At 35.4% G+C, this 24,742-nt stretch overlaps 1 protein-coding gene and 1 long non-coding RNA gene across 3 annotated transcripts in view; one reads left to right on the forward strand and one right to left on the reverse strand.

Moving 5' to 3' along the window:
• Positions 1–24,742, forward strand: part of LOC121732656 (peroxidasin homolog pxn-2) — a 100,660-nt gene that overhangs the window by 50,872 nt on the left and 25,046 nt on the right. For both annotated transcript variants that reach the window (XM_042122611.1, XM_042122612.1), the window contains exons 2-3: positions 22,333–22,497; positions 23,285–23,442. In XM_042122611.1, the coding sequence (XP_041978545.1) occupies positions 22,333–22,497; positions 23,285–23,442 (323 nt within the window). The remainder of the gene's footprint in view (positions 1–22,332; positions 22,498–23,284; positions 23,443–24,742) is intronic.
• On the reverse strand, positions 6,202–24,088 carry LOC121732661. Its single transcript, XR_006036417.1, has 3 exons — positions 24,079–24,088; positions 22,709–22,711; positions 6,202–6,327 (listed from the first exon to the last, which is right to left on the reverse strand). It is a non-coding gene; the product is annotated as an uncharacterized LOC121732661 (long non-coding RNA).

Below are 24,742 nucleotides of genomic sequence, written 5' to 3' on the forward strand. Positions count from 1 at the left end.
CGCTAAGATGCTTCTCTATGTAATGCGTTAATTTATTCTGTCACCAGCGAAGTAGCTGACCATGTGTCGACTAATGGAGGCTTCGATGCAAATGAGGGATGCCACTACAGGCTCTTCCTCATTGGAAATTCTTGCATAAGTAGCTTGCAACATCTTCAACTTATTTGTATATTATTTATGAACCAGTCAAGTAAGGATATCCATCACATACATTGTTTCTTAGAATTATTAATGTGTTTGCGAGACATTAAATCATTGATGAGAGAGATAATCATATGGTGTAAACTATAAACACTTGATAAACGTGAACTCTACTAGGAATTCAAAAAAATATTTCTAAGGCATAGGGTAAAATCATTAATTGTTAGTGTGGGATGTTTGGAAGCCTAAAAAGAAGATCTTCCGACCGAGTGGGGAACTATGGGCCTAGTTAGACCTACCGAGTACAGTGACGATACAGTGCAAACAGACAATTTAATAGCTGGGAACACTCTTGCTCTCCTTGGTAGGTGTAACAAGTTAGGCCCTATGCGTCAGGGCGAAAGCCACTAGATTGATTGATGATCAGCTGGCGTTTATAAAACGCCGCCCTTAGAAAACTTCTATAGTGCGATGCAAAATTGTGGCACTAGTCGGCCCGCTACATTAGTAGTAGTGGCACACTCTTAGACATAAGTTATAATTGTATTACTTAAATAAATTAATATTAAATAAAAATTAAGAAAATAAACTAAGCGTTCGTGCGTCAAAAATTAAAATATACAAAACATCACCTTCCATAAGAAATAAGTTATGAAATCTAGTTTCTAGTTCATTTGGATTTTATGCTTTTGTACCGCTCGGCATCTCACGCTTGTTAACCGCTTGATCCTTATCTGATTTATAACTAGTCTAATGCATTTACTTATTAGAACGTATACTCTACTTACACTACTAAAATATGAATGTTTCATGATCACCTATTTCTTTTCGTTTAGCCACTGAAATTCGAATCTGAATTCTGACTTCAATTTCGAATAAACATTGGTCCCTATCTTATTTACCACTTTTATTCCATCTTTGTCTATTTCTTTGATTTGAAAGTCTACCACTTTGATTCTATCCTAGGCTACCATTTTGATTATGAGATCCTTGTCTACTACATAGATTCCATCTTTGTCTGCCTCTGCAATTCTAACGAATTAACCACTTTGGTTCCAAATTGTTTGCTACTTTCATCTTATCCTTGTTAAACTATTTTATTCCGACTAGTTTTTTACTGTTATTTTAACCTGCTCAATAATTTTGATCCTATTCTTAATCAATAGGATTATTTTGTTTACCACCTGCTTCTTTACACTGGTAAAGAAGCAGGTGATATAGGTCAGAGAAACAATGTCACAATAATTATCCATTGACTAAAGGCACGCACATTCGTAACGACGACGTGACGACGGCGTTGCGTCACACGACATTGTTTTGATGGATTTTGCGTGAGGCCATACGCTTTCTATTACAATAAAATTACATACGTTAATTGCTGGAGAGGCTACTACCCTCGTGTCGTTCATGGTATAATCCATTCCTTCCTTTGTTAATTGTGCTAAAAATATTTTGGGTTTCCTATGTATTGGTCACTGAAGTATTTTACCAGCTAACGGCCTTATAAGGCATTCCCAATTTATTTATAGTCCTCTTTAAAATATCTTATGGTCGTATACTCTTAAGGAGGAACTTAGATGAACTTTTTGACAAAAGTCCATGTGTAATTTCCGTTATAATTTTCATTAAAATATTATAACTTCATAAAATCATAATGTCTTTGAGTGTGACGTAAACTGTCGCTGTAGTTTTCTTTGTTCTTTCTCTTCTTCCTGACATCTTTTTGAGAACCATTAAAAAATAGCGTACTAACATCAAGATTAATAAAACACGATGATCACACGGATCTCCGGATCAGGAAAACGAATCCGGAAATTTTACGCGTGCGGTTTTAATGTACGCTAATTGTGTATTATGTCACGATACTACGATCCTACGAAAATCATATGATACGACTTAATTGTTGGTTTGTGTGTAAGAGCATTATAATTGCAGTCTTGGTATGAATAAAGGCGTATATGGAGGAACTTGGAGGCATAATATTTGCAAACATTGATGCAATTTCTAGGCATGGCGCTTTCTATGGAAAAAAACAACATGGTATTTTTAAATACTAAAATATTCTTTTCTTTCGTGATCGTGATTAAAAATCGTAAAATTTCTCTTTTATATTTTGAAAATAATTTGCTTTTGAGATTTCTCTTAAAACAAACAACCTTTTATTTGTAAAGTTTCTTGAATTAACTATTCTTTATACATCAGCTGATTGCATTACGTCGTCGTGCGTCGTTGGCCCGGCGGTGCACACCATTCAGAATTATTTCACCTCTGATTTCATTCAAAGTGAACCTTATCTCGTCGATGTAAAGGTCCTGTTCTAAACGGTCTGTACGGTGACAGCTCCAACCTTTGCGCAACAAGTGGGCCCTCGAACTTCCGCTGACGTAACGAGATTTCTTTAAGCCGCAGGCGACGCGGACTCCTCACCTATTAAGCGTCTTTTACGTGTTATTATCGATATAAAGGAGGAAATGGTTTTTATTTTATGAAATAAGGGGGCAAACGAGCAAACCTGATGGAAAGCAACTTCCGTCGCCCATGGACACTCGCGGAATGAGAACAGCTGCAGATGCGTTGCCGGCCTTTTAAGAGGGAATAGGGTAATAGGGGAGGGTAGGGATGGAAAGGGAAGAGAATAGGGGAGGGTAGGGAAGGGAATAGGGTAGGGGATTGGGCCTCCGGTAAACTCACTCACTCGGCGAAACACAGCGCAAGCGCTGTTTCACGCCGGTTTTCCGTGAGAACGTGGTATTTCTCCGGTCGAGCCGGCCCATTCGTGCCGAACATGGCTCTCCCACGTAAATTGCGAAGAAATTGGATTTTAAAATTGTTAAAATATTGTACGTCTAATAATAATGATAAACTCCATCTTAACTCGAGATAAAGCAAGTTTTGATTGCCTATATAAGCCGAGACTTATTATTCTTTGTCTCCCTTAATACGAGGAACAATATAACATAACAATAATACAACGAGTCTAACGTAGATTAGTGCAAAATATGGACCTTAGCTATACATTGTACTATTAGAGGTCGCATTACGTCAAACAGATCAAAATTACCAAATTGACATGATCCGACCAATTGACGTTGGTCTGTCAACTGCCTGGGAATCAATTTCCTCGATGGTACAATCTATTTATAGTATGACGAGCTTTTGCCCGCGGCTTCGCTCGCGTTAAGAAGTATTATTATATACAAAGTTCATCCCCTATTTTAATCCCTTAGGGTTGGAATTTATAAAAATCCTTTCTTAGCGGAAGCCTACGTCATATCATCAACCTGCTTACCAAATTTCAGCCCGATCGGTCCAGTGGTATGGGCTGTGCGTTGATAGATCACCATGTCAGTCAGTCACCTTTGAGTTTTATTAACCGACTTCCAAAAAGGAGGAGGTTATATGTCTGTATATATATATATATATATATATATATATATATATATATATATATATATATATATATATATATATATATATATTTTTTTTTTTTTTTTGTATGTTCAACCATAACTTCGCCGTTTGTGGGCCGATTTTCATGATTTTTTTGTTGTTGTATAGGGTTGAATCCGAATTTGGTACCATGTTCATAAAAGTGGTGATCTGATGATGGGATCCATGAGGAATCGAGGGGACTCCTAGAAATTTGTATAGAAACATATAGTGATTTTGATTTTTTCTGAAGCATTCGAGGTTAATTCTACCAAAAAATAAGACTTCGCACCAGGTTATACCCTGGATCCAAAGGTACCGAACAGAACTTTTGAATCCTTATATATACAGGTTCGGGGATTTCGGCGTTGTTTAAACAACTGAAAGCATAAGCCAACACATCAATTTGATTGATCATCATTATCACAATCATAATTATACCATGGGTCATCACACAAAGACCCAATTGTTGGTACTTTTCATGATATTTACATCGGAGCAGATGTTTTTGATGATTATTTCGCTGTTTGTGGACCGATTTTCAAAATTCTCTTATTGTTGTATAGGATATAATCTTAATTTTGTATGACAATTACGAAAGTGGTGAGCTGATGATGGGATCTATGAGCAATCGAGGGAAATCCTTGAAATTTATCAAAACATAGTGGTTAAAATGTTGTTTCTAGTAATATAAACATATGTTACAAATAAGAGAAATTTCATACGAAGGTGTCTCTTGGTCCAAAGGCACTGAACAGAACTCCTGAATCTATAAAGATGAAAATTTGGAAATTACTGCATCGTTTATATAACTCCAAGCATTTACCACAATTTTGCTTACAGTAATATAATATGGATAGTTAATATTCGTAGTGGTTATCTGCGCATAAAGCCTTGTCTTGTAGATAACTAAAATCAGTGAAAGGCCTTTGCCCAGCGGTGGGACAGTATAGGCTAATTAAAAGAAACTTAAAATAGGGTATCCAGGGCTGAAAAGCAAAATTATTACTTTGAAGTCGGTACCAGTCCCAAATATTTCAGATATTTGGGACATACATTGACTGAAGTCATGGTTTAATTAGCTGGTACCGACTTCAAAGTAGTGAAGACTATAATATGTACAGAAATAGTTGGGATTTTGACGAATTCTGGAAAAGGCACTATTAGAGAAAGAATTATTTAATACTTTTTAATTAATATTCTTATTGTTTTTACCTTGGAAGTCGGTTTTAATGTTTTTTTTTAATTATTAATATATATAGATTCTTCAGTTCATTATTTTGATTTCTTTTATTTCATTTACAATATAGTATGGGGTTTTTTTAACTACAATACTAAAACTTGATCGATTGTTAATCGTGTCAATGACTTTCAAAATCACGATAAGGAAAAGACGGAAAAAATTGTGAATCGCGTTTTTTATCGCCATGGATTCTACCGAAATTACACACGGGTTGTACCGTCAAATTACAATCAAACAAAAAACCCATAGTCTACTCGCCGTAACAGAGCAGTACAGGTACATGAGTCAAATTGGGGAACACCCAGGTATTAAAACAAACTATGACCCGTCACCCAGTGAACTTCGTAACAGTTCCTTCCTAATATACACCTCCCTTGGCCTACCACGGATATTTCAAGACTAAGATTGACCAAATCGGCGCTGAGCCGAATTACAGCGAGACTAACAATACAATTTTTGAAGTGAAAACTTCTTTAGCGGCGTTGAGCACTTTTGTGGGATGCCGGATGGGTAAAAACTGTGAAACTCGCGTCAGATTCTCGTGCTGATCGAAAAACCGTAAGACGGTTGGAGAGTAGTGTTGTAACATCGAAATTGATTAATCGAACAATCGATTGTTTTTTTCGATTGTCGATATTTTTTAATCGATTGTAAGGGTTTCGATTAATTAAAAATCGATTTTCATAAAAAAATGGGTTAAAAATTTAATCGATTGTAAGGGTTTCGATTAATTAAAAAAACGATTTTCATAAAAAATGGGTTAAAAAAATGCACATCGTTAATAATCGTGTTTTCACTACCGGCACGCCGCACGCACGCACGCCGGCACTCCCGGAGTGCAACCCGTCTTTTTTATTAGGGTCATATTTTGTACTCATCATGAACTGACTCCTTAATGAAATCAATACATACATAATATCTGCCCTATACTTACTAATATTATAAAATATGCGAAAGTGTGTCCGTCTGTCTATTACCTCTTCAAGCCCATACCACTGAACCGATTTTGCTGAAATTTAGTATGGGGATACTTTGAGTCCCGAAACCGGAAAGGACATAATATGATACTTTTATCGTGGAAAAAAATACGGATCCAGCGCGATAAACGAATTTTTGCGCATCAGAGTTGGGATCCTCTAGTTGATCTATATAATATTTCTATTCAACATTATCTAATATATAAAATTCTCGTGTCACAGTTTTCGTTGCCATACTCCTCCGAAACGGCTTGACCGATTTTCATGAAATTTTGTGAGCATATTGAGTAGGTCTGAGAATCGGCCAACATCTATTTTTCATGCCAAAAAAATATATATGGCAAAACAACGTTTGCTGGGACAGTTAGTATTTTATACTAATTTTTAACTTGAATAGACCTATACATGTAATGGAGGCACTTCACATGGCTATTTGTATTTGCGTATTTGATGTATTCGCCAAACATTCACCATGTGTAACGGTATGTTTGACAAATATTGGCCTTATTTGCTTATTTGACAAATATGACCAATACCCTCCAATACCAAATACCGTCCGTATCTTTCTCGTAATCCATATCTTTGTCGGTTTTTGGCGCACATCAAAAGAGTCAAATAGGCAAGTAAACAAAATCAAGTAAAAGTTTGGTATTTGACGTCCATGTGTGGAAGGCCGTATTTGCCTTTATTTGCATGTTTGTGTATACGTCACTAATATCGCCAAATGCAACTAATAGCCAATAGCAAATACAAATAGCCATGTGCCTTAATCAAGTACAAACCAATAAGCATATTAGAGGTTATAATATTGGCTTATGTAATAAAAGAAAATTATAATGAACTGTAGCGCGCGTTGAAGTCTTTTGTACTGTTGGATAATAAGATTTTTGCTGTCAAAAATATTACTTTCTCTTTCTTTTACTTTAGTGCCAGTGTGAGATAAGAGTCATTGTTGACCCTCGGGTCAAATCGCATGGTTGTAAAGTAGTATTCATTAAATTAGTAACTGTCATAAATCATGATTGACCACTAATATTATGCAAGCTGATATCGGTACTTCTGAGTACTTTTTCGAGCTTAAAAACAAAATAATATTTCTCCTGCCTACTCTTTCTCGTTCTCTCCTTCTCTCATTATTCTTGCACTGGAAGCTTTAAGATGGATATAAATATATCCAAGAGCTCAACTTGGACCATAAAACAACCAACTTAAATTACGGTACACCGCTGAGGGTTTGAATAACAACTTAGGCCTTAGCAATACGACTGATTTGCCTAGGATATAGCCATATTATAGTAAGGGAGGGGAAGGTGCTAATTTTGTAGTCACTCGAGCATCATGGAGACCTAGTAGGTTTTTTACATTAGGTAAAACTGATAAAAAAATTATAAGAGCGTTTTTTATTTTAGCGGTGGGTTCAAATACTGCAGCCATTTTAAAGTTTTGAAAAAGAAAATATATCCAGAAAATTGCTTAAGTATTTAGGTTAATTATAAATATATTTTAGACAACATGGACTAAATCATTTAGTTTAGTACAAAATAAAATATCTGCGAAGCTTAGTTAGGAAAATATGAAGCTTTATTTACTTTTATATTTTAAAATGTCCCTAGAGGCTTACCTAACCTTTGAATCGTCAGTGCTTTATATGGAAGCTTTTTTGGGGTATACTAAACATCTATCTTAGTCTGACAGATCCGATGACATTTCAAAATTTAAAAAATAATTTAACCCACCATGTGAGAAATCTCATTTCTACACCATGATAACTAGACACATGTCGGAAGCCTATACAAGCTTAATCTGACACGCTCGAGCTTGTCCCAAAATCCCCTCTTCCCTCCTCAATATTATATATTCTCTGCGTGCGAGGTATTGTCAAAAATGTTACGAACCGCGAAACCCGCCTGTTTCTTAATCCTCGATTCCCCGAATACTTAAGTGTTGCTAACTCAACGCCGTACAGCAACTTAGCAACACAACTTAACTTGGCAGGTGGCATAGAGCAACCCAACTTAGCAACATTAGCATGACTGACATTAACGCATTACGGTTATGATATAAAGCGTATTGGGCAATGGGCGGCGAGGAAGGAAGACGTAACGCGCACCGCGCACCGCGCACGTAACCTGTGGCGGTCACGTTCACTGGCGCTTCAGTCATAATTAGTAGAGCTGTAATGTATAGTCTAGTCGCGTTAGGAATGGGGATTGTCCATTTTTTTAACTTTGCTCATTACAAAAACATTTCGAGGAATGAGTTCAGTGATCGTTTTTCTGTATATAAACGAAAAAAATACCCATTAGGTACTTATATTTTTGAACAAATATGTTTAACCTTTGTTTGACCTTCAATGGCGTTAAATTAGCAGTAAATTCGACCAACATTACGTTTCGAACTTTTGGTAAGCTTTCACATAATGAAAACTTGCATTTGACGAACCAGCCATTATAAGTAAGATTGAAAGGAAATTTAAAACATACTGCAGAGGTCAATTGGCCGCCGATGATGACGTCAGAGCGAAACTTTAAAAAATTATTGAGAAAAAACTAGCCAATGAATTTCAAAATTATTCAATTTATATTCTCAAACACCCTATTTTAACAAAAAAAAAGTACATGCGATTTTTTTTGGACAATGCCCATTAAAGAATAGTGAGTGCATAGATGAAAATTGAGGTAGGTTTTTGATATCCATACTAATATTATAAATACGAAACTCGAAAGTGTTTGTCTGTCTGTCTGTTATCTTTTCACGTCCGCTAAACTGATTTTGCTGAATGGTATGAAGTTGCTTTGAGTCATGGAACATACAGTTTTTATCCCGGGAAATGTACGGTCCCCGCATGATAAATTATTTTAGCGCAAAGGAGTGGCGAGCATTATATAATATTATGTACTACATAATTCTTAGTTATTACTTACACTAGATGACCCGGCTAGAGGGCCGGATTCGATCAGAAACAAATATATTTCTTCTTTTAAATTTTTCATTTCCGTTGGTTGTTAAAACTGAAAAAAAATTGATGATAATTATGAAAAATCTACATGTAAAAATTACGTTTAATTAAAGTGAAAAGTAATAAAGCAAGCACAATGGTTTTTACGAGATATCAACAGATATAATGTACAAAATCTCAAATAAAAAGTTCCTTATTCATAAGTTTTTTCATAGATAAGGAAAAAGGAAGAGGGATTCTTGTATATCAATTATACATTATTCATCACACAAACGCTGCAACCCACATTATTCTAAATTTGTCATCATAAACAAACTTCATGTGATTTTTTGCGCTACACATCTTTGATCTACATTTTGGTGTCAATTATAGTGCTACAGGTAGGGCCTGCCAAGGCTGTACGTCCTGTTATGGACCTACCTACATATTCGCCCACTTTTCATGCAAATATTTGATGTCACCAGCAAGTGCTTGGAATAAATAATTATTGTACTCATTTTAGCAGCATATTACAAAATTTTAAGAAGCCAACTGCTTGACAGACACACTTTAGTTTAAATTTATGACATAATTCTATTTAAATTAAAGTTAATCATTAAAAGGATTTGCGTATGCAGCCTAGTCGCAAGAATTATTACAATAATTATAGATAGGAACATAGAAAACTTAATACTATTATAATAACATATAAATGGCAGTGTGGGAGCACCATAACAATTTTTTTTTTATTAAATAAGGGGGCAAACGAGCAAACGGGTCACCTGATGGTAAGCAACTACCGTCGCCCATGGACACTCGCAACATCAGAAGAGCTGCAGGTGCGTTGCCGGCCTTTTAAGAGGGTATACGCTCTTTTCTTGAAGGTTTGCAGGTCGTATAAACACAATTATGTTGATACACCATATTTTAATTATTATCGTCATATAAAATGGGTCCACATTTTACATTATAATATTATTAATATCGCAGTTATTATAAATGAGTGTATGAATACCGGACATATATGAATACTGAGTGTTGACTGTAGAAAAGGTCACCACAATTATTATTATTTATTGCTACTGCTTCCAAATATGTATCAGATCCCAGGAAAACATCAATTTTATTACAGCAGTTGTAAATATTTTATTAAAAGCTTAGGCTTTCATTCAAATATTTTAAAAATTACTTTCTATAAGGTTTATTACTTTTATTATCCCTTTTTAAAACATGTACTAATAATTGCAACAATGTTTTTTTTTTATTTGCGGAATTCATATGAATTTCAGTTAAATAATAGAGCAATCTAATGATAACAGGCTGCTCGGATGGTTAGCTCTGTGGTAGTTAAATATTTTTCGACCAGTTTTTACAAGACCAGTATGACGCGGTATGGAAGGACTTTGATAGGTTGATAACGGATGACCTTCTCTTTGTCTTTGAATTCTCGTGTCACAATGTTAGTTAACATACTCCTCCGAAACGGCTTTACTGGTTATTACCAAATTTTATATAAATATTCAGTACGTCTGAGAATCGGCTACTGGCTACTTTTTATATTGATAAGTGCATTTGTTGAATAAATAATAGTAAATTATTACAATTCGAGACTGACGGCGACCATTGTTTGTGCGACAGGATAGCGATGGACGTTGCCATGGTGCCATACTTATATAGTCACTTCAATCCTACTATCCTACTAGTCCTACTAATATTATAAAGGCGAAAGTTTGTTTGGATGTATGGATGTGTGGATGTATGGATGTTTGTTACTCTTTCACGCAAAAACTACCGAACGGATTTTAATGAAACTTTACAATAATATAGCTTAAACATCAGAATAACACATAGGCTACAATTGTAACCGACTTTCAAAATGGAGGAGGTGTTATGTTCGTTTTTTATGTTCGACGATTACTCCGCCGTTTGTAAACCGATTTTCAAAATTTTTCTTTTGGTGTATGAGGTATCATCCGAATTCGGTATTATCTTCGCAAAAGTGGTGATCTGATGAAGGATCCAGAAGTAATCGAGGGATCTCCTCAAAATTTATAGGGAAACATAATATGGTGACTTCGGTTTCGTGAGGAGTATTCTAAGCATATGCTACCAATAAGTAAGATTTTGCACCAAGGTATACCTGGTATACCGTGGCTCGGAAGGTGCTGAGAGAACGTCGGATTCTTTATAGATACAAGTTTGGGAGTTTCGGTGTTGTTTTAAGAACGGAAAGCATATGCTACTATGCAAATTACATTCATCATCATCATCATCACTACCATGTTATACCATGCATCGTCCCATGATTATGAGCCTATTATGACCCTGTTATTGCTACTTTTCATAGTCTTTTAGATCGAGACTCGAGTTCAAGCGATACTTAAAAAAAAATCTATACTTACTTATTATTATAAACCTGAAGAGTATGTTTGCTTGAACGCGCTAATCTCAGGAGCTACGGGTCCGATTTAAAAAAAGAATTAAGTGTTAGATAGCTCATTTAACGAGTAATGCTATAGCCTATAATATATTATCACGCTAAGACTAATACGACCGAAGAAACTCAGGAAAATGTGGGAAAAACGGGAGAAATATTAGAAAGGGTTTATCTCACGAACTACTGGAGCAATTTTATGGCAATATTTGGCACTTATATAGAGTAGACCACGTGAAGGGAGTTATAGGTTTCCGTAAAATTCCTAATTTACGCGGGCGAAGCCGCGCGGGACATCTAGTAAAATAATATGGGCGAAATTTAATTATTATAATTACTTATATTATGGCAAAATTTCTAGTCTGCCATAAGTGCGTATTGGTAGCGAATACCAGGCATGCATAAGCAGTGAGTAGTCAAAGGTCGCGAATACTCCCACGTTAGGAAGTAATCAAAGGCCAGTCAACCTATCTATGGAATTATCGACAGTTAATTGCCAGCAATAAAAAGTGTGTAAAAACGTAAGAACAAAAGAACGGAAATTGCTGCAACTTTAGACTAGGGAACTAGACTAGTGTGGAGTTTATAGTGAGGTTTATAATATACATACTCTCTTACTAAGAAAAATATCCAGAATGATAAAAAATGCTATGTCCAGCCCTATTAGACAAGTGGCAAGCGATTTTTTTTATGAAATAAGGGGGCATACGAGCAAACGGGTCACCTGATGGAAAGCAACTTCCGTCGCCCATGGACACTCGCAGCATCAGAAGAGCTGCAAGTGCGTTGCCGGCCTTTTAAAAGGGAATAGGGTAATAGGGGAGGGTAGGGAAGGGAAGGAAATAGGGGAGGGTAGGGAAGGGAACAGGGTAGGGGATTGGGCCTCCGATAAACTCACTCACTCGGCGAAACAGCGCAAGCGCTGTTTCACGCCGGTTTTCTGTGAGAACGTGGTATTTCTCCGGTAGAGCCGGCCTATTCGTGCCAAAGCATGGCTCTTCCATGTATAGTAAAGCGATTATCGTTAACGCTAACAAAATGTATGTGATTTATGTTATGCGACGCTAGCGAATACTAATGTCAAATGCCATACATTTTGTGGCGTTGGCGTTTACGATAATCGCTTGGCACTGGTCTCTAGGCCCATTGTCTGTCAAACCACTTTTCTAACCTATCAAGTATCGGATAGAGGCAAAAGAGGCAGTGTAGATCCTTTCTAAGTCTAAAACTTTGTGCGTATTTAGGCACATTGACATCTGTGAATACAGATGATCATTATCCTTACTATGGATTTCTCTACTATTAAGGAATCCGCTCGTCCGTCGAGGAATCCACTATTACTATACGTTTTTACAGACGTAAACATGCTGTATTCTGGGAATATTGTTTTTTTTTAAACACATTGTTTGCAAGTTTAGTTAGAATAACATCGGAGGAGTCTGATCTCTCGCCGGTCGTGTCGGTGTATCCGTCCCGTTGTTTACATTCACGTTTACGTTATAAGTTATTAATAAGCGATAACTAATAAAACGTAATGGCTCCATTATCGGAAATAATTATAACATGTACACAATACTTATCGAGTGAGTTTACTCAGAGGAAGATCGATCATGTTTTCTAGAATCTTGTTAATCTAGGAAAACTTGCTTGAAATACGCAGGGATTTTGTTAAGAAAAAGATCACTTTTAAAACCAAATCACTATTTTTAAATATAAATAAACGCATTGTGAATTGTGATATTTTCACAAAAATTAACAATTAATATTAGTACGGTCCACCGAACTAGGCGTGGTCGATTCTGTAGACGAATTTTTGAGATAATAAACAACATAGCATAACAATAGAAATTCTAGTTTTAAAATTTAAATTAAACGTAACGAAATCAAATGTTTTAAATTAGAATTTACAATCAAGTTTTTTGGTAGCCAATAAATACTTGACAGGGGTCCAAAAAGCTATTTCATTGGCATCCAACATTCTGAATGCTAATTTATGACATCATCACACGTTTTGAAATGGCACAGCAGTCATGAAAATTCCCAACAAACTGTAGCGATGAGTGGGCTATATGACTTACGCGGAACGCTTACAAATGATACTAAAGTGTTCCAAAGATGACACATTTTCTTAATGTTTATGACTTGTCTGTGTTTATGAATGGAAGCTGTAAATGGCACATTTTAGTATTATATTTATAATAATAGCTGTGGAAAATTATATGAATATCGTTGAGTATTTCAGCGCTTACTCCATGAAAACCAACTAGGTATATAAGCTGTCTTATTCATAATGGTAGTTAGGATTTCTAAATACATAATTAACATATTTTTAATTATTATTACAAGTCTATTCTATGTCTATTAACACCCCTTTCACCAAAATCGTTGCAGTGCTGAAGTGAAACAAACATAGAGTGCCAAAATATTAATTGTGGACTAGATCACGAGCCCAAATCTGTTGCGCCAAAATTCGATTGCGTGGGAATTGTACATTTTTTCGGGGTGAAAAGTATCCTATGTACTTTCCTGGGACGCGAAATATCTCCATACCAAATATCAGCAGAATCGGTTCCGCGGTTTGGACGTAAAGAGGTTACAAACAGTAAATGACCCGTGATTTAAACCATAAACCTTCGTATAGCTTAGGACCAGGCCACAACACTGCGTTGCGTCGTCGCATCGTATAAATCTACAACGCCGCAGAACGCATCGTAAAAAAATTTCGATGTAAACAGTGCTATACTATATGAAATTTTTGCGTTGCGACATCGCATCGCATTTCTGTGCGAGGTTGTGTTTGCGATACGACGCCGCAACGCAGTGTTGTGGCGTGGCCCTAATGTAAAGATAAGTTAGACTTGTCGACGCGTTGCTATGCGCAAATTTTAGCGAGACAAATCTAAACATCTTCACAAGTTTTTAGCAGACAGGTTTTTTAGGTAGATATTATAAGGTAAAACTTTAAGTTATTGTTGAAGAATTTAAGTTTGTTGTTGAATAAGCGTAATGAAACGGTATTAATAAGTTCAAGGCTTTTAAGACGGTTTAGTACTCTCAAAATCAATGTGATAGTTAAATTGCACCAATTATTATATTATCTACTGCTAGTTTTTGTAAGTTGTGATACAACAGAGAAGGTCAAGGACCTAAACCTATACCTAGACTCTAGGTCTTATAAAAAATATTTACTCCATGTTTACGCTAATCCAAGTTGCTCTCATTTCCTATCAAATGGATTTTCGGCAAGTATAAGATACATACAAGTACAACATAGATTACAGCAACTACTTCTGTATGCATTAAATATTGTGGTTGATAGGGCCCTTAGAATCAAAGGTCCAAGTCCAGACTTAGATTCAAATGCCCTTACAATCAAAGGTCCTTGACATATATTTTAATGCCCTCAAAATAAAAGTCCAAGTCCAGACTAAGATTTAAATGCCCTCAGAATCAAAGGTCCAAGCCTAAGACTAAGATTCAAATAGCACAGCCATTGTATTGGGCAAGCCGTTTCCCGCTCCGGTAGGTTTTCACAACCACATTGCTTCATCTCAGCCGAGATAATTGTCACGAGAAAGAGGTCTTCGTTGTGTATTCACGGCAGCCGCGACGGCCACCGACTACAATCGGCCGGGTTATAGTCACGTGGTCTCTTATCTAAGTCAGTGGGTGGTTGAACGTGACTAATGCGATTAACATTGTCTGCAAGTGTATTATAATATTATTGCTGCCCGCTGCTTTGTGGAGCAGAAATTTGCTTCATGCTCAGAATCCGTACATTTTTAAATTTTCATTCATAAAAAATACTAGCTGTTTGACCGAGCTTCGCTCGGTATCCGATGAAAATGACATTTCCTAGAAATGATTCCTAGCTAGATCGATTTATCGCCCCCGAAACCCCCTATATACTAAATTTCATGAAAATCGTTGGAGCCGATTCCGAGATACCAATTATATATATATATATATATATATATATATATATATATATATATATATATATATATATATATATATATATATATATATATATATATACATATACATATAAGAATTGCTCGTTTAAAGATATAAGATATATTTAGTCCTTTACCGGGTCTTAAATCTTTGCTTATCTAAAGTTCAGAGGTTTAAACGCTCAAAGGTAACAGTTTAAGTTCAGATGACAAGCACTAAACGCGGGTTTTGGTAACGCGCTTTTCGAAATACAGTTTTTCGCAAGAAGCATTTTTTTTTTATTATCAGCATATGTATAGCCGGATACATAATATGCTTTCTGAACACATACCCAGACAATCATTCAGTGCCACCTTTTAGTGAAAAATGTGTTCTTTTAAACATTTTTAAACCTTTTTTTTTAATATCGCACAGCATAACTGTCGAAAGGCATGTCTGGATCCCTAGCAATAGCGCAATAATAGTCGCGCCGCGATAATTATTTCGGCAAACATGTTTAATAAAACAAGGAGGATGTCGGCAAAGGTCGGCGTGAATCCGGTTCGTGAGGTCACTCCGCGTGACTCCGAAACGGTTTTTTTAATTCGGATCATCATTAAACAATACGGATATCCTGTATGCAGTTGGCATTGCGGTTTTGGGGAAGAAGGCGACTCGTTAATGAAATATCTGAGCGTCGTTAAAAATACTATCTTAACAAAAATGCAGGGCAACGCCCTCGTTATGACTCGTGAGATGGGCGTGACCGAAGAAAAATATGTTTGCTTCTAGAACCTAGGTCCTAGATGTTCGGTCCACCAAGACTACACTAAATCTGTTGCATACTTTATTACAATAGTGTTTGTCAACTTTCTTTCTGCTAGAGGTTTAATATACTTGCAGAGTAGCTTACAGAATAATTATTTGGCGAGCCCAGGATCAGGATTTTTGATTTTCAAATTTTTTGATTTTCAAAATAAACTATTTTGTTAGTCTGGTTTTTAAAACTAACTACCGCTACCAAGTCAATGTTAAGAGCTATAATTAATTATAACTTAAAATTTCTATGCCTATATGCTATGGCCACATGCTAGAGCAAATATTTTTAAATAACTATTTGCTCTAGCATGCGGCCTTAACGAGCTTAAGTTAGATACTTTTACTCTATTTGATTTTTTTATTATATTTTTTTTATATTATTGTGTAAATTAGCTATTAGATTACGCATTATTTCATAATAATCTCATTTGATGTTGATTGTGTAATAATAGCGACATTTAAATCAGAGTATGGTAATTTAATGTCCACTATTTTTAATGCAGCGCATTAATAAAACATTGACAAATATTTAAAATTAATTTATTTATTTTTAAATAACTAACAAACTTTTAAGATAATAAATCAATTAAAAATGTTTTAGAAATTAATGACAAAACAAATATGATTGAACTTGAAAATTGTGACCCGACTTCAAAAGTAAATATGTGCAGAAACTCACAGAAACACAATAATTGTCAAAATTATTGCCCTACCTTTGGAAATTCTTTGAATAATGTGAATACTCACCACTTAACATGAAAGATAAAGTATCTGTCAAAAACTTGTGGATAGCCTATCCGACACTTTATCATGAATTGGTGAAACAGGCCCTAACTCAAGGAAATTATTTGACTGTATCCAGTCAGAATCTTGTCAGATTCGAATAAATGTATAGATGCGTCCAATACAGACCTATTGACATAATTTCATAGTCAGAACTCAGACGAGACAGTTTTCACAATGTTCGACCTTGTAGACACAATATGAATATCAAACCACGTAGTGTTACTCGGCTCGATTTAACGCACTTTCCCTTATAAGGTCAGTATTGCAATTTGACATTGGCACAATACTATCCTGATATTATGCCAACAAAGTGCGTTTAATGCTAAGTACGGTTTAGCTCGATAGAAAAAACCCGCGGCTCGGGATTTCGTCCACACATTCAGCATTGCTCGATAGTTTTATTCTAAATCGATATATTTAATTCCATCGAGCCGGCTCGATGCGAGCCTTCGAGCTGTCAAATTTGCGGTCCACACATTATTACTCGATTTGGAGTAAAACTATCGAGCAAAACCGCATTTGAGTACTTAGCATTTGAATAAGTACGTAGTTAGACTAAATTATAAAATTAATAGCTTTATTTATATAGGAAGTATAAGACAGTAGAGTATGCAGTGGAAATAGCAGCGCTGAAATAGTTACCTATAATATGTTATATTTTACTTTGCTGTATGGGCAAATTCAAGACGTTACATTAGGGCATTTCTTGTAGGAACATGGAAGTCACAACTTACTCTTTTTAAGCTCTGTTATACTTCCGCAGTAAACAGGGACACCTAGAATTACCACAGGTATTACTTACTCCAAAGTACTACTACACTTTTATTACACCCCGTATACAGAATGTAACAAAACTAAGTAATAATACTATAGGGTGTGTACGTGTTCCTTGTAAAGAGTTCACTGAGAAAGTAGCAGCGCTGAAGACCAATTTTTTTTTTTTCATTTTTGTATGGGGAAACTCGTGACACTGAGGCGCTTGCCCATACAAAAGTGAAAAAAAATTTGGCCTTGCTACTTTCACAGTGAACTCTTTACAAGGAACACGTACACACCCTAAAGTATTATCACTTAGTTTTGTTACACCCTGTATATGTATTACAACAATATAAAATTTACTAAGAATTCCTTTCTTTGAAAGGAATCGCAGGGAAAAATTATATTTATGTTTGAAGGTTAAAAACAGTTCAATGACCTCTTAGATATAAGTCACAGAAGCTCCTACACATTTTTTTTTCTCTTTCTGTCGTGTTCTTGAATTGCTTTTTGAGGAAAAATGAAATAATTATGTTCCTAAATAAAATACTCGTCGGCAACAAGAATTTTTTTTAAATAAAGCGATACCAGAGAGGCACTCTATAAAAATATGACACAAAATATTTTTTTTTTTTGGAAACGTTTAAATGTAAATTCTAAAGAGAAGCCAAAATTAATTAGTCGAAAGCTTAAGAGGGCGACTAACCCCAAAAATCAAACATCGTCCTTCTCTCTTCACACTCACGCCCGTCTTTCATATGCCAGGTGCAAAAGAACGACGCGGATTCATCGCCAAATTAGTTTTTTCTCAATAACTCGATAAATATACAATATTTTAAAAATCCGCTAAGTCGATCTCTCAATGATAGAATTTTATACAATTTTATACAATGTGTTAAAATATTAACTTAGTTACGGCAATAAATGAAAAATTCGTGAAAATTAGACGCATCTTTGTGATTTTTTTCTCTCGAGAATATTTTAAGATATCGTGTTTTTGCTCAGATCGAATTCTCGGAAATATAATGTAGTATCTAATTTTAGAAAATGAAACAATTCGGGGCTTATTTTCAAGTATAAAAATGAATTATAAAATCGACAATTTAGAGTTAGTCGCCTTCTTAATAAATAGGTGTGAAAGAAAACATTTAAAATACAACTTGCAAGTTGGTTTAATTCACATAACTATTATGTCACAGCGTTAAATAATATGTTATGTGCCACTTCCGGCACATATGACCGTGTTTGTTAATACGATACTTGCGTGTGGAATAAAATATTTACTACAATTAAATTTTATGTATAAATAAGTGTGTAGTTTATCCATACTACTAATATTATAAATGCGAAAGAATGTCTGTCTGTTTGTCTGTCTGTCTGTCTGTCTGTCTGTCCGTCTGTCCGTCTGTCCGTCTGTCTGTCTGTCTGTTACGTCTTCACGCCCAAACCGCTGAACCGATTTTGCTGAAATTTGGTATGAAAATACCTCGAGTACCGGGAAAGGACATAGGATACTTTTTGTCTCAGGAAAATGTACGGTTCTCGCGCGATAAACGAACTTTGGCGCAACGGAGTTGCGGGCGTCATCTAGTTAAAAATGTATTTATCCGGTGATGGTGCGGTATCGTGAAATGATAGGTTCAATGTCAGCCGTTGTCTAATTGGCTGAAGTTTACCGGTTAAGACTCAATAGGTTAGCTAGGTAGCTAACTTAGCCCCAATTTCAACGACGACTGTTAAAGTATACGCTCGAATTAGTATCTTTCTTTTTATTTTTATTTATTTATTTATTCTCGTTATGTACAAAATTAAGACATATTTATAAAAGTGACAGTATAATATTGGCGTACTTATCTCTTTAAGAGATCTCTTCCAGCAAACCATAAACAGTAGTGGAAACTTAAAATGGTGTGAAAACAGGGCAATGTACACTAAAGACACAACATTTAAACTAGTACAATTTAAATACATAATACTAACACTTAAATCCTATAACTAAATTCATAAAGAGAATTTTTAAAGAGAAGACATGATATTTTAACAAGCTGTTAACACTCAAACGTGAAATTGGGGCTTAGCTAGTTTTATAGCCAGCTCAAATGCCTGATTTATTAATACCGGAAATGTTGTGAATAGCTCAGCATGATACAATAGTCAGGCCTAATCTTTGACAACAGAAAACCAATAATGATTGTTAAGGCGACGCCTTGATAATTTGGTTGTAGCGATATCGATTTTTCTCAGCAATGACTAAAGCTAAAAAATTAAAGTTCATACAATCAGTACATACAACAAGCAATCTAAAATATTTCTAACACAGTTTTTTACTTCAACTCGGCGTCACCTTAAAATGAGGTAGGTTTTTTGAGTCAAGCTAAAAATACTTTAAAGTCATTAAAATAATCCCTCAATCACTTTAAATCTACCGTATTTCAACATTTAGGGTGAAGTCAAACGAGCGTAATTTGTGAGTTGTGGGTCGCAGAATGTCGGCTGGCAGAAATTCTGCTGCATTTAATTTCATACAAAAGTCCTGTTTGATTCACACGAGCGTGATTTTGTGACTTGTGAGTCATGATTTGAATGAAAAGATATTTACGCGACCGAAATTCTGCGACTCACAACTCACAGATTACGCTCGTTTGGCTTCACCCTAGTGCAGGTATAAAATTTATGATTATATTTGGGTCTTTATTGATAAAGAAGATATTTGGTCTAAATCTGATAATAATATAATATCATAATAATTGGCCATTGTAAATTTGTGGTTTTCTTCAAACCACAATTCAAGTGCTAAACCAAATCGCTACTGTAACAAAACAAAGCCATAATACTTAGGGTTTTATTATGTTCACTGCGAAAGTAGCAGAGAAGAAAGAGCAATTTTGTTTTGTGATTTGCATGGGCAAGCGCCCCAGTGTCATGAGTTTGCCCGTGCAAAAATTTAAACTTGAGAGGTGTCAAGGGACACCCGAATGGAACGAGGTTATTTCTTATGTTCTAAAAACCTGTATGGCCGACTTAATCTTTAAGATGTATGGCCTATATAAATTAAGAATTTAAAAAAAAAAAAAAAAAAAAAAACCTGTATAATAATATACATTATACACTCAAAAATTTTTTAAAAAACGCTATCTATTGACGCCCAGGAATACTAACAACGCGTCGCTGTTTATTCTCAAAAAACGCCATCTAGTTGTCGCACAGGAATACTATTAACGCCCTATGTCCTTACTATGCAGGTACTAATAAAAAAGTGTCGATGTCATATATCGTTCTCTCTAGCCTCCTTTACGCCGAATGCGCCATAAGGAACTTCGTTTCAGACATAAAAAAATGTTGCTCTTTCATCTGAGCTGATGCCTGCTACTCTTCCAGTGAACTCTATTCAGGGGACTTATACAGTGTGTAACAAAAATAAGTGATAATACTTTAGGGTGTGTACGTGTTCCTTGTAGAGAGTTCACTATGAAAGTAGCAGCGCTGAAAGACGAAAAATTTTTTTCACTTTTGTGAAAAAGCCCCAGCGCCACGAGTTTCCCCATACAAAAGTGAAAAAAAATTTGGTCTTTCAGCGCCGCTACTTTCACAGTGAACTCTCTACAAGGAACACGTACACGCCCTAAAGTATTATCACTTATTTTTGTAACACCCTGTATACACCTAAAGTATTATCACTTTGTTACTCTCTGTATAGGTAAGAATTAAAAAAAAAACAAATCGATATTCTAAACACTGTTATCTTTAAGCAGCTAGTTATCACGCTGCTTAAAGATAATAGACTGTTAAGCATACTGCATAAATAAAGATCACCCCAATAATATACTGTACAGACATTTTAGTTACACCCTATAAAAGTAATTGCGCTATTGACTGGGTACTGTGAATTTGAAGGACGCGCATGTCAATGCACCCACTTCCTGACCAGACCACTACGAAACTTGAAACTAGCGATCAATCATGCGATATATATTGTTAATGCGCGTTTAATAATAATGTTTTTGGTGCCGCCATAAGTCACCAATTTCCTGGATATTAAAAGGCTCATTCGCAAGTCTTGGTAAATACTAAGTTGAGTTGCATCTTCAAGGTCAAATTCGTAGCTTAAATATTTTAATAGGTATTTGATTGTAAAATAGATCGATTTCAAGAACTACATATTAGGACTAGTTTGTCATTAAATTATTAAAATTTTAACATTTGTAACTCCTTATTTCACTAAAGGCATGTTAGTGTTAATCGTTTGTCAAATTATCACGTTTATATAACAGAGTATGAAACAGTTAATAAGATTTCTAATTAGGTAACTTTCAGAGGTGTTTGTTAAAGCAATAATATCGTAAACTATCTCATAAAGCATAATAGACACTAACTTTAAAAGCAATTTTAATAAAATAAGATTTGTATTAAAACCTTGTTGTAATAATAATATAAACAAACCTCCTAAATTTTTGCAGATCCTATGAAATTTTAATTTAGTAACTTACAATATTTTTTTCAGTCTATGTGTTTCAGTGTATTAATTTTGACTAGATTTTGTCGGTACAAAATCAAGTCAAAATTAATATACTGTTCTAACCTGTTGTAGGTTTTGGTTGGTGGTTGCTAATGTTATGTTCTTATGTAAGTGACAATATCTTTTTCAGAATATTAAGCCCGGCCGCACATTATCCGAAATTTCTGATCAGAAAAATTCGGACGCCCGCCGGAACGCACTCTGTTCATACATTTTGTTGTAGACCCCGCACACTATCAGAATTTCTTACGTGTCAAAATATATGAGCGGGGCGTCCGAATTTTTCTGATCAGAAATTCGGATAATGTGCGGCCGGGCTAAAGATCTAAATTATTCTAAATATGCATCTTATTTCAGGTTAAGTCGAATCTTATGGATATTAGCAGTCTCATGTCTCGTTCAAACACAAGCACAGAAGAAAACAGAAGACACGAATGTACAAACAGTGCCCAGTGACCTGAGAAGAATAGTCAGCGAGGCCCTGGCGTTAGAACGAAGGTTCCTGCTAGGAGCTAATGACGCGTAAGTTTACTATAAACCTTCTATAATCATAGTAATTTAAATTTATATTTTTAAACTTTTTAGTATGGCCTTAAAAGGCAAGTTGGCATCGATATAAAGAAGTTGAAGCTTGTAACCAAAAATTTAAATTTCTCTTAAGATACGAGAGTCTTTATACAGCAACGTGCTTTTGCCCGCGGCTTCGTCCGCGTTAATAAGTATTATTATGGACAAACTTTCATCCCCTAGTTGAACCCTTTGAGGATGGAATTTATCAAAATCCTTTCTTAGCGGATGCCTACGTCATAACATCTACCTGCATGCCAAATTTCAGCCCGATCCGTCCAGTGGCTTGGGCCGTGCGTTGATAGATCACTATGTCAATCAGTCAGTCCTTTGAGTTTTATATATATAGATATAAAATATTTGTTTATGTGTGTGAAGTGTGTGCATTTCTATAATTTGATTTATATCTGTAGTCTATCGTGTCATATATCATTGTCGTGTTTAAAGTAAGCACGAGCTCGAAGTTCAGTGCAAGCTTAACCTAACCTATAGCACAGAATAGATAATAGTACAACCTATAGAGGTAGCGAACATCATAAAGCAACCGCAGACGGCATATCGCATCAACAGACAACACGTCGTCTTGTTTTAATGAATTTGTATAAGAACTTAACATCGTTTACTACGAAGGGAATTTAATACAAGTCTATAAAAACTAGTGTCGCTGCGACACGTCGTCTGCGTAAGTCTCGTACTGTCTACTGCCAACAGGCACCTTTATTGACGAATATTTCATCTTCAGACAAAACTGCACGTCAGACGAGGATGACGTGAGCAACACGCCGTGCCCGCCGAGCAAGTACCGGTCGGCGAGCGGCGAGTGCAACAACGTGCGGCACCGACCCTGGGGCAGACGCGGAGACGTGTTCCTCAGGCTGCTGCCGCCGAATTATGCTGATGGTGAGTGTCATTGCAGTGCTTTTAGAGTTCCAAAGTGGTCCAAGTAGACCCTTAGGAATTTAAGAAAGATCGATTACGTTGGACGTAACAAAAAAAGAGGCCCGCAAACGTAAGCATGAACATTAATTTGGAGAAATTGATGAACAAATATTATGTTAGCTTGACTTCTATAGACAGATATTTTGAGAAGCTCAGCTTCAAGCAGACTTGAAAAAATCGGCCAAGTGCGAGTTGAATGGTCAAGAGGTTAGACTAGGTAAAATCTAACCTAACTTGTTCAGTAAATATTCTCATAGATATTGAAACAATTACGATTTAGAATTTTAGATGATTCGACATTCAAACTCAGTAATCATTTGAATATTTCGTTGCATGAATTATTACTTACAAAGTATTATTAGTTTCATTGTAGTTTGTAATAGTATTTCCTCATAAATCATTCCTCATAAGGATAAAGATACAAATTATTCCTCAAATTCTGAATCACAGTAATTATAATCGAAGTAAAATCATGTCTGTTATAAAACAATTATCTTAATAACGGGTTACAAAGTCTCCACCTCTACTTGGATTAATGTTTACAACACACTGATCCTAAATATGATAAAAAGGTAATAATACCGGCTATGTAGCCACTACAGTAGCTGCTTAATGGTTTTCTAGTGGCGTTTAAAAAGATCCGTTTTTAGTTGTTACCGCAAAACAATATTACAATTCAGGCTTCACTTTCAATTTTTTTTTGTGTAAATACAGGCACCTATAGTTATAATTGATATTAATGTTTTGATAACAGATGCAGCAAAAGATATATTATAGCGTAAGAAGGAAAGACACGACAACTTTATAAAATAACTAGATGACCCGGTAAACTTCGTATTAATTCCCTCTTAATATAAACCTTCCCTGGAATTCCATGAATATTTCAACACTAAAATTAGCCAAACCGGTTGAGTCGTTTTTGAGTTTTAGCGAAACTAACAAAATTGAAAATTCATTGTTATATATATATATATATACACAGGGTGTAACAAAAATAAGTGATAATACTTTACTGTGAAAGTAGCAGCTCTGAAAAACGAAAAAAAATGTTCACTTTTGTATGGGCAAGGGCCCGAGCGTCATGAGTTTCCCCATACAAAAGTGAAAAAAAATTTTGGTCTTTCAGCGCTGCTACTTTCACAGTGAACTCTCTACAAGGAACACGTACACACCCTAAAGTATTATCACTTATTTTTGTTACACCCTGTAGATAGATTTCTTCCTTCACTGCTTCTTTATTTAAAAGAGGAGATCGCTTTTC

The sequence above is a fragment of the Aricia agestis genome, chromosome 12 (genome assembly GCF_905147365.1).
Source record: "Aricia agestis chromosome 12, ilAriAges1.1, whole genome shotgun sequence".
NCBI lineage: Eukaryota > Metazoa > Arthropoda > Insecta > Lepidoptera > Lycaenidae > Aricia > Aricia agestis.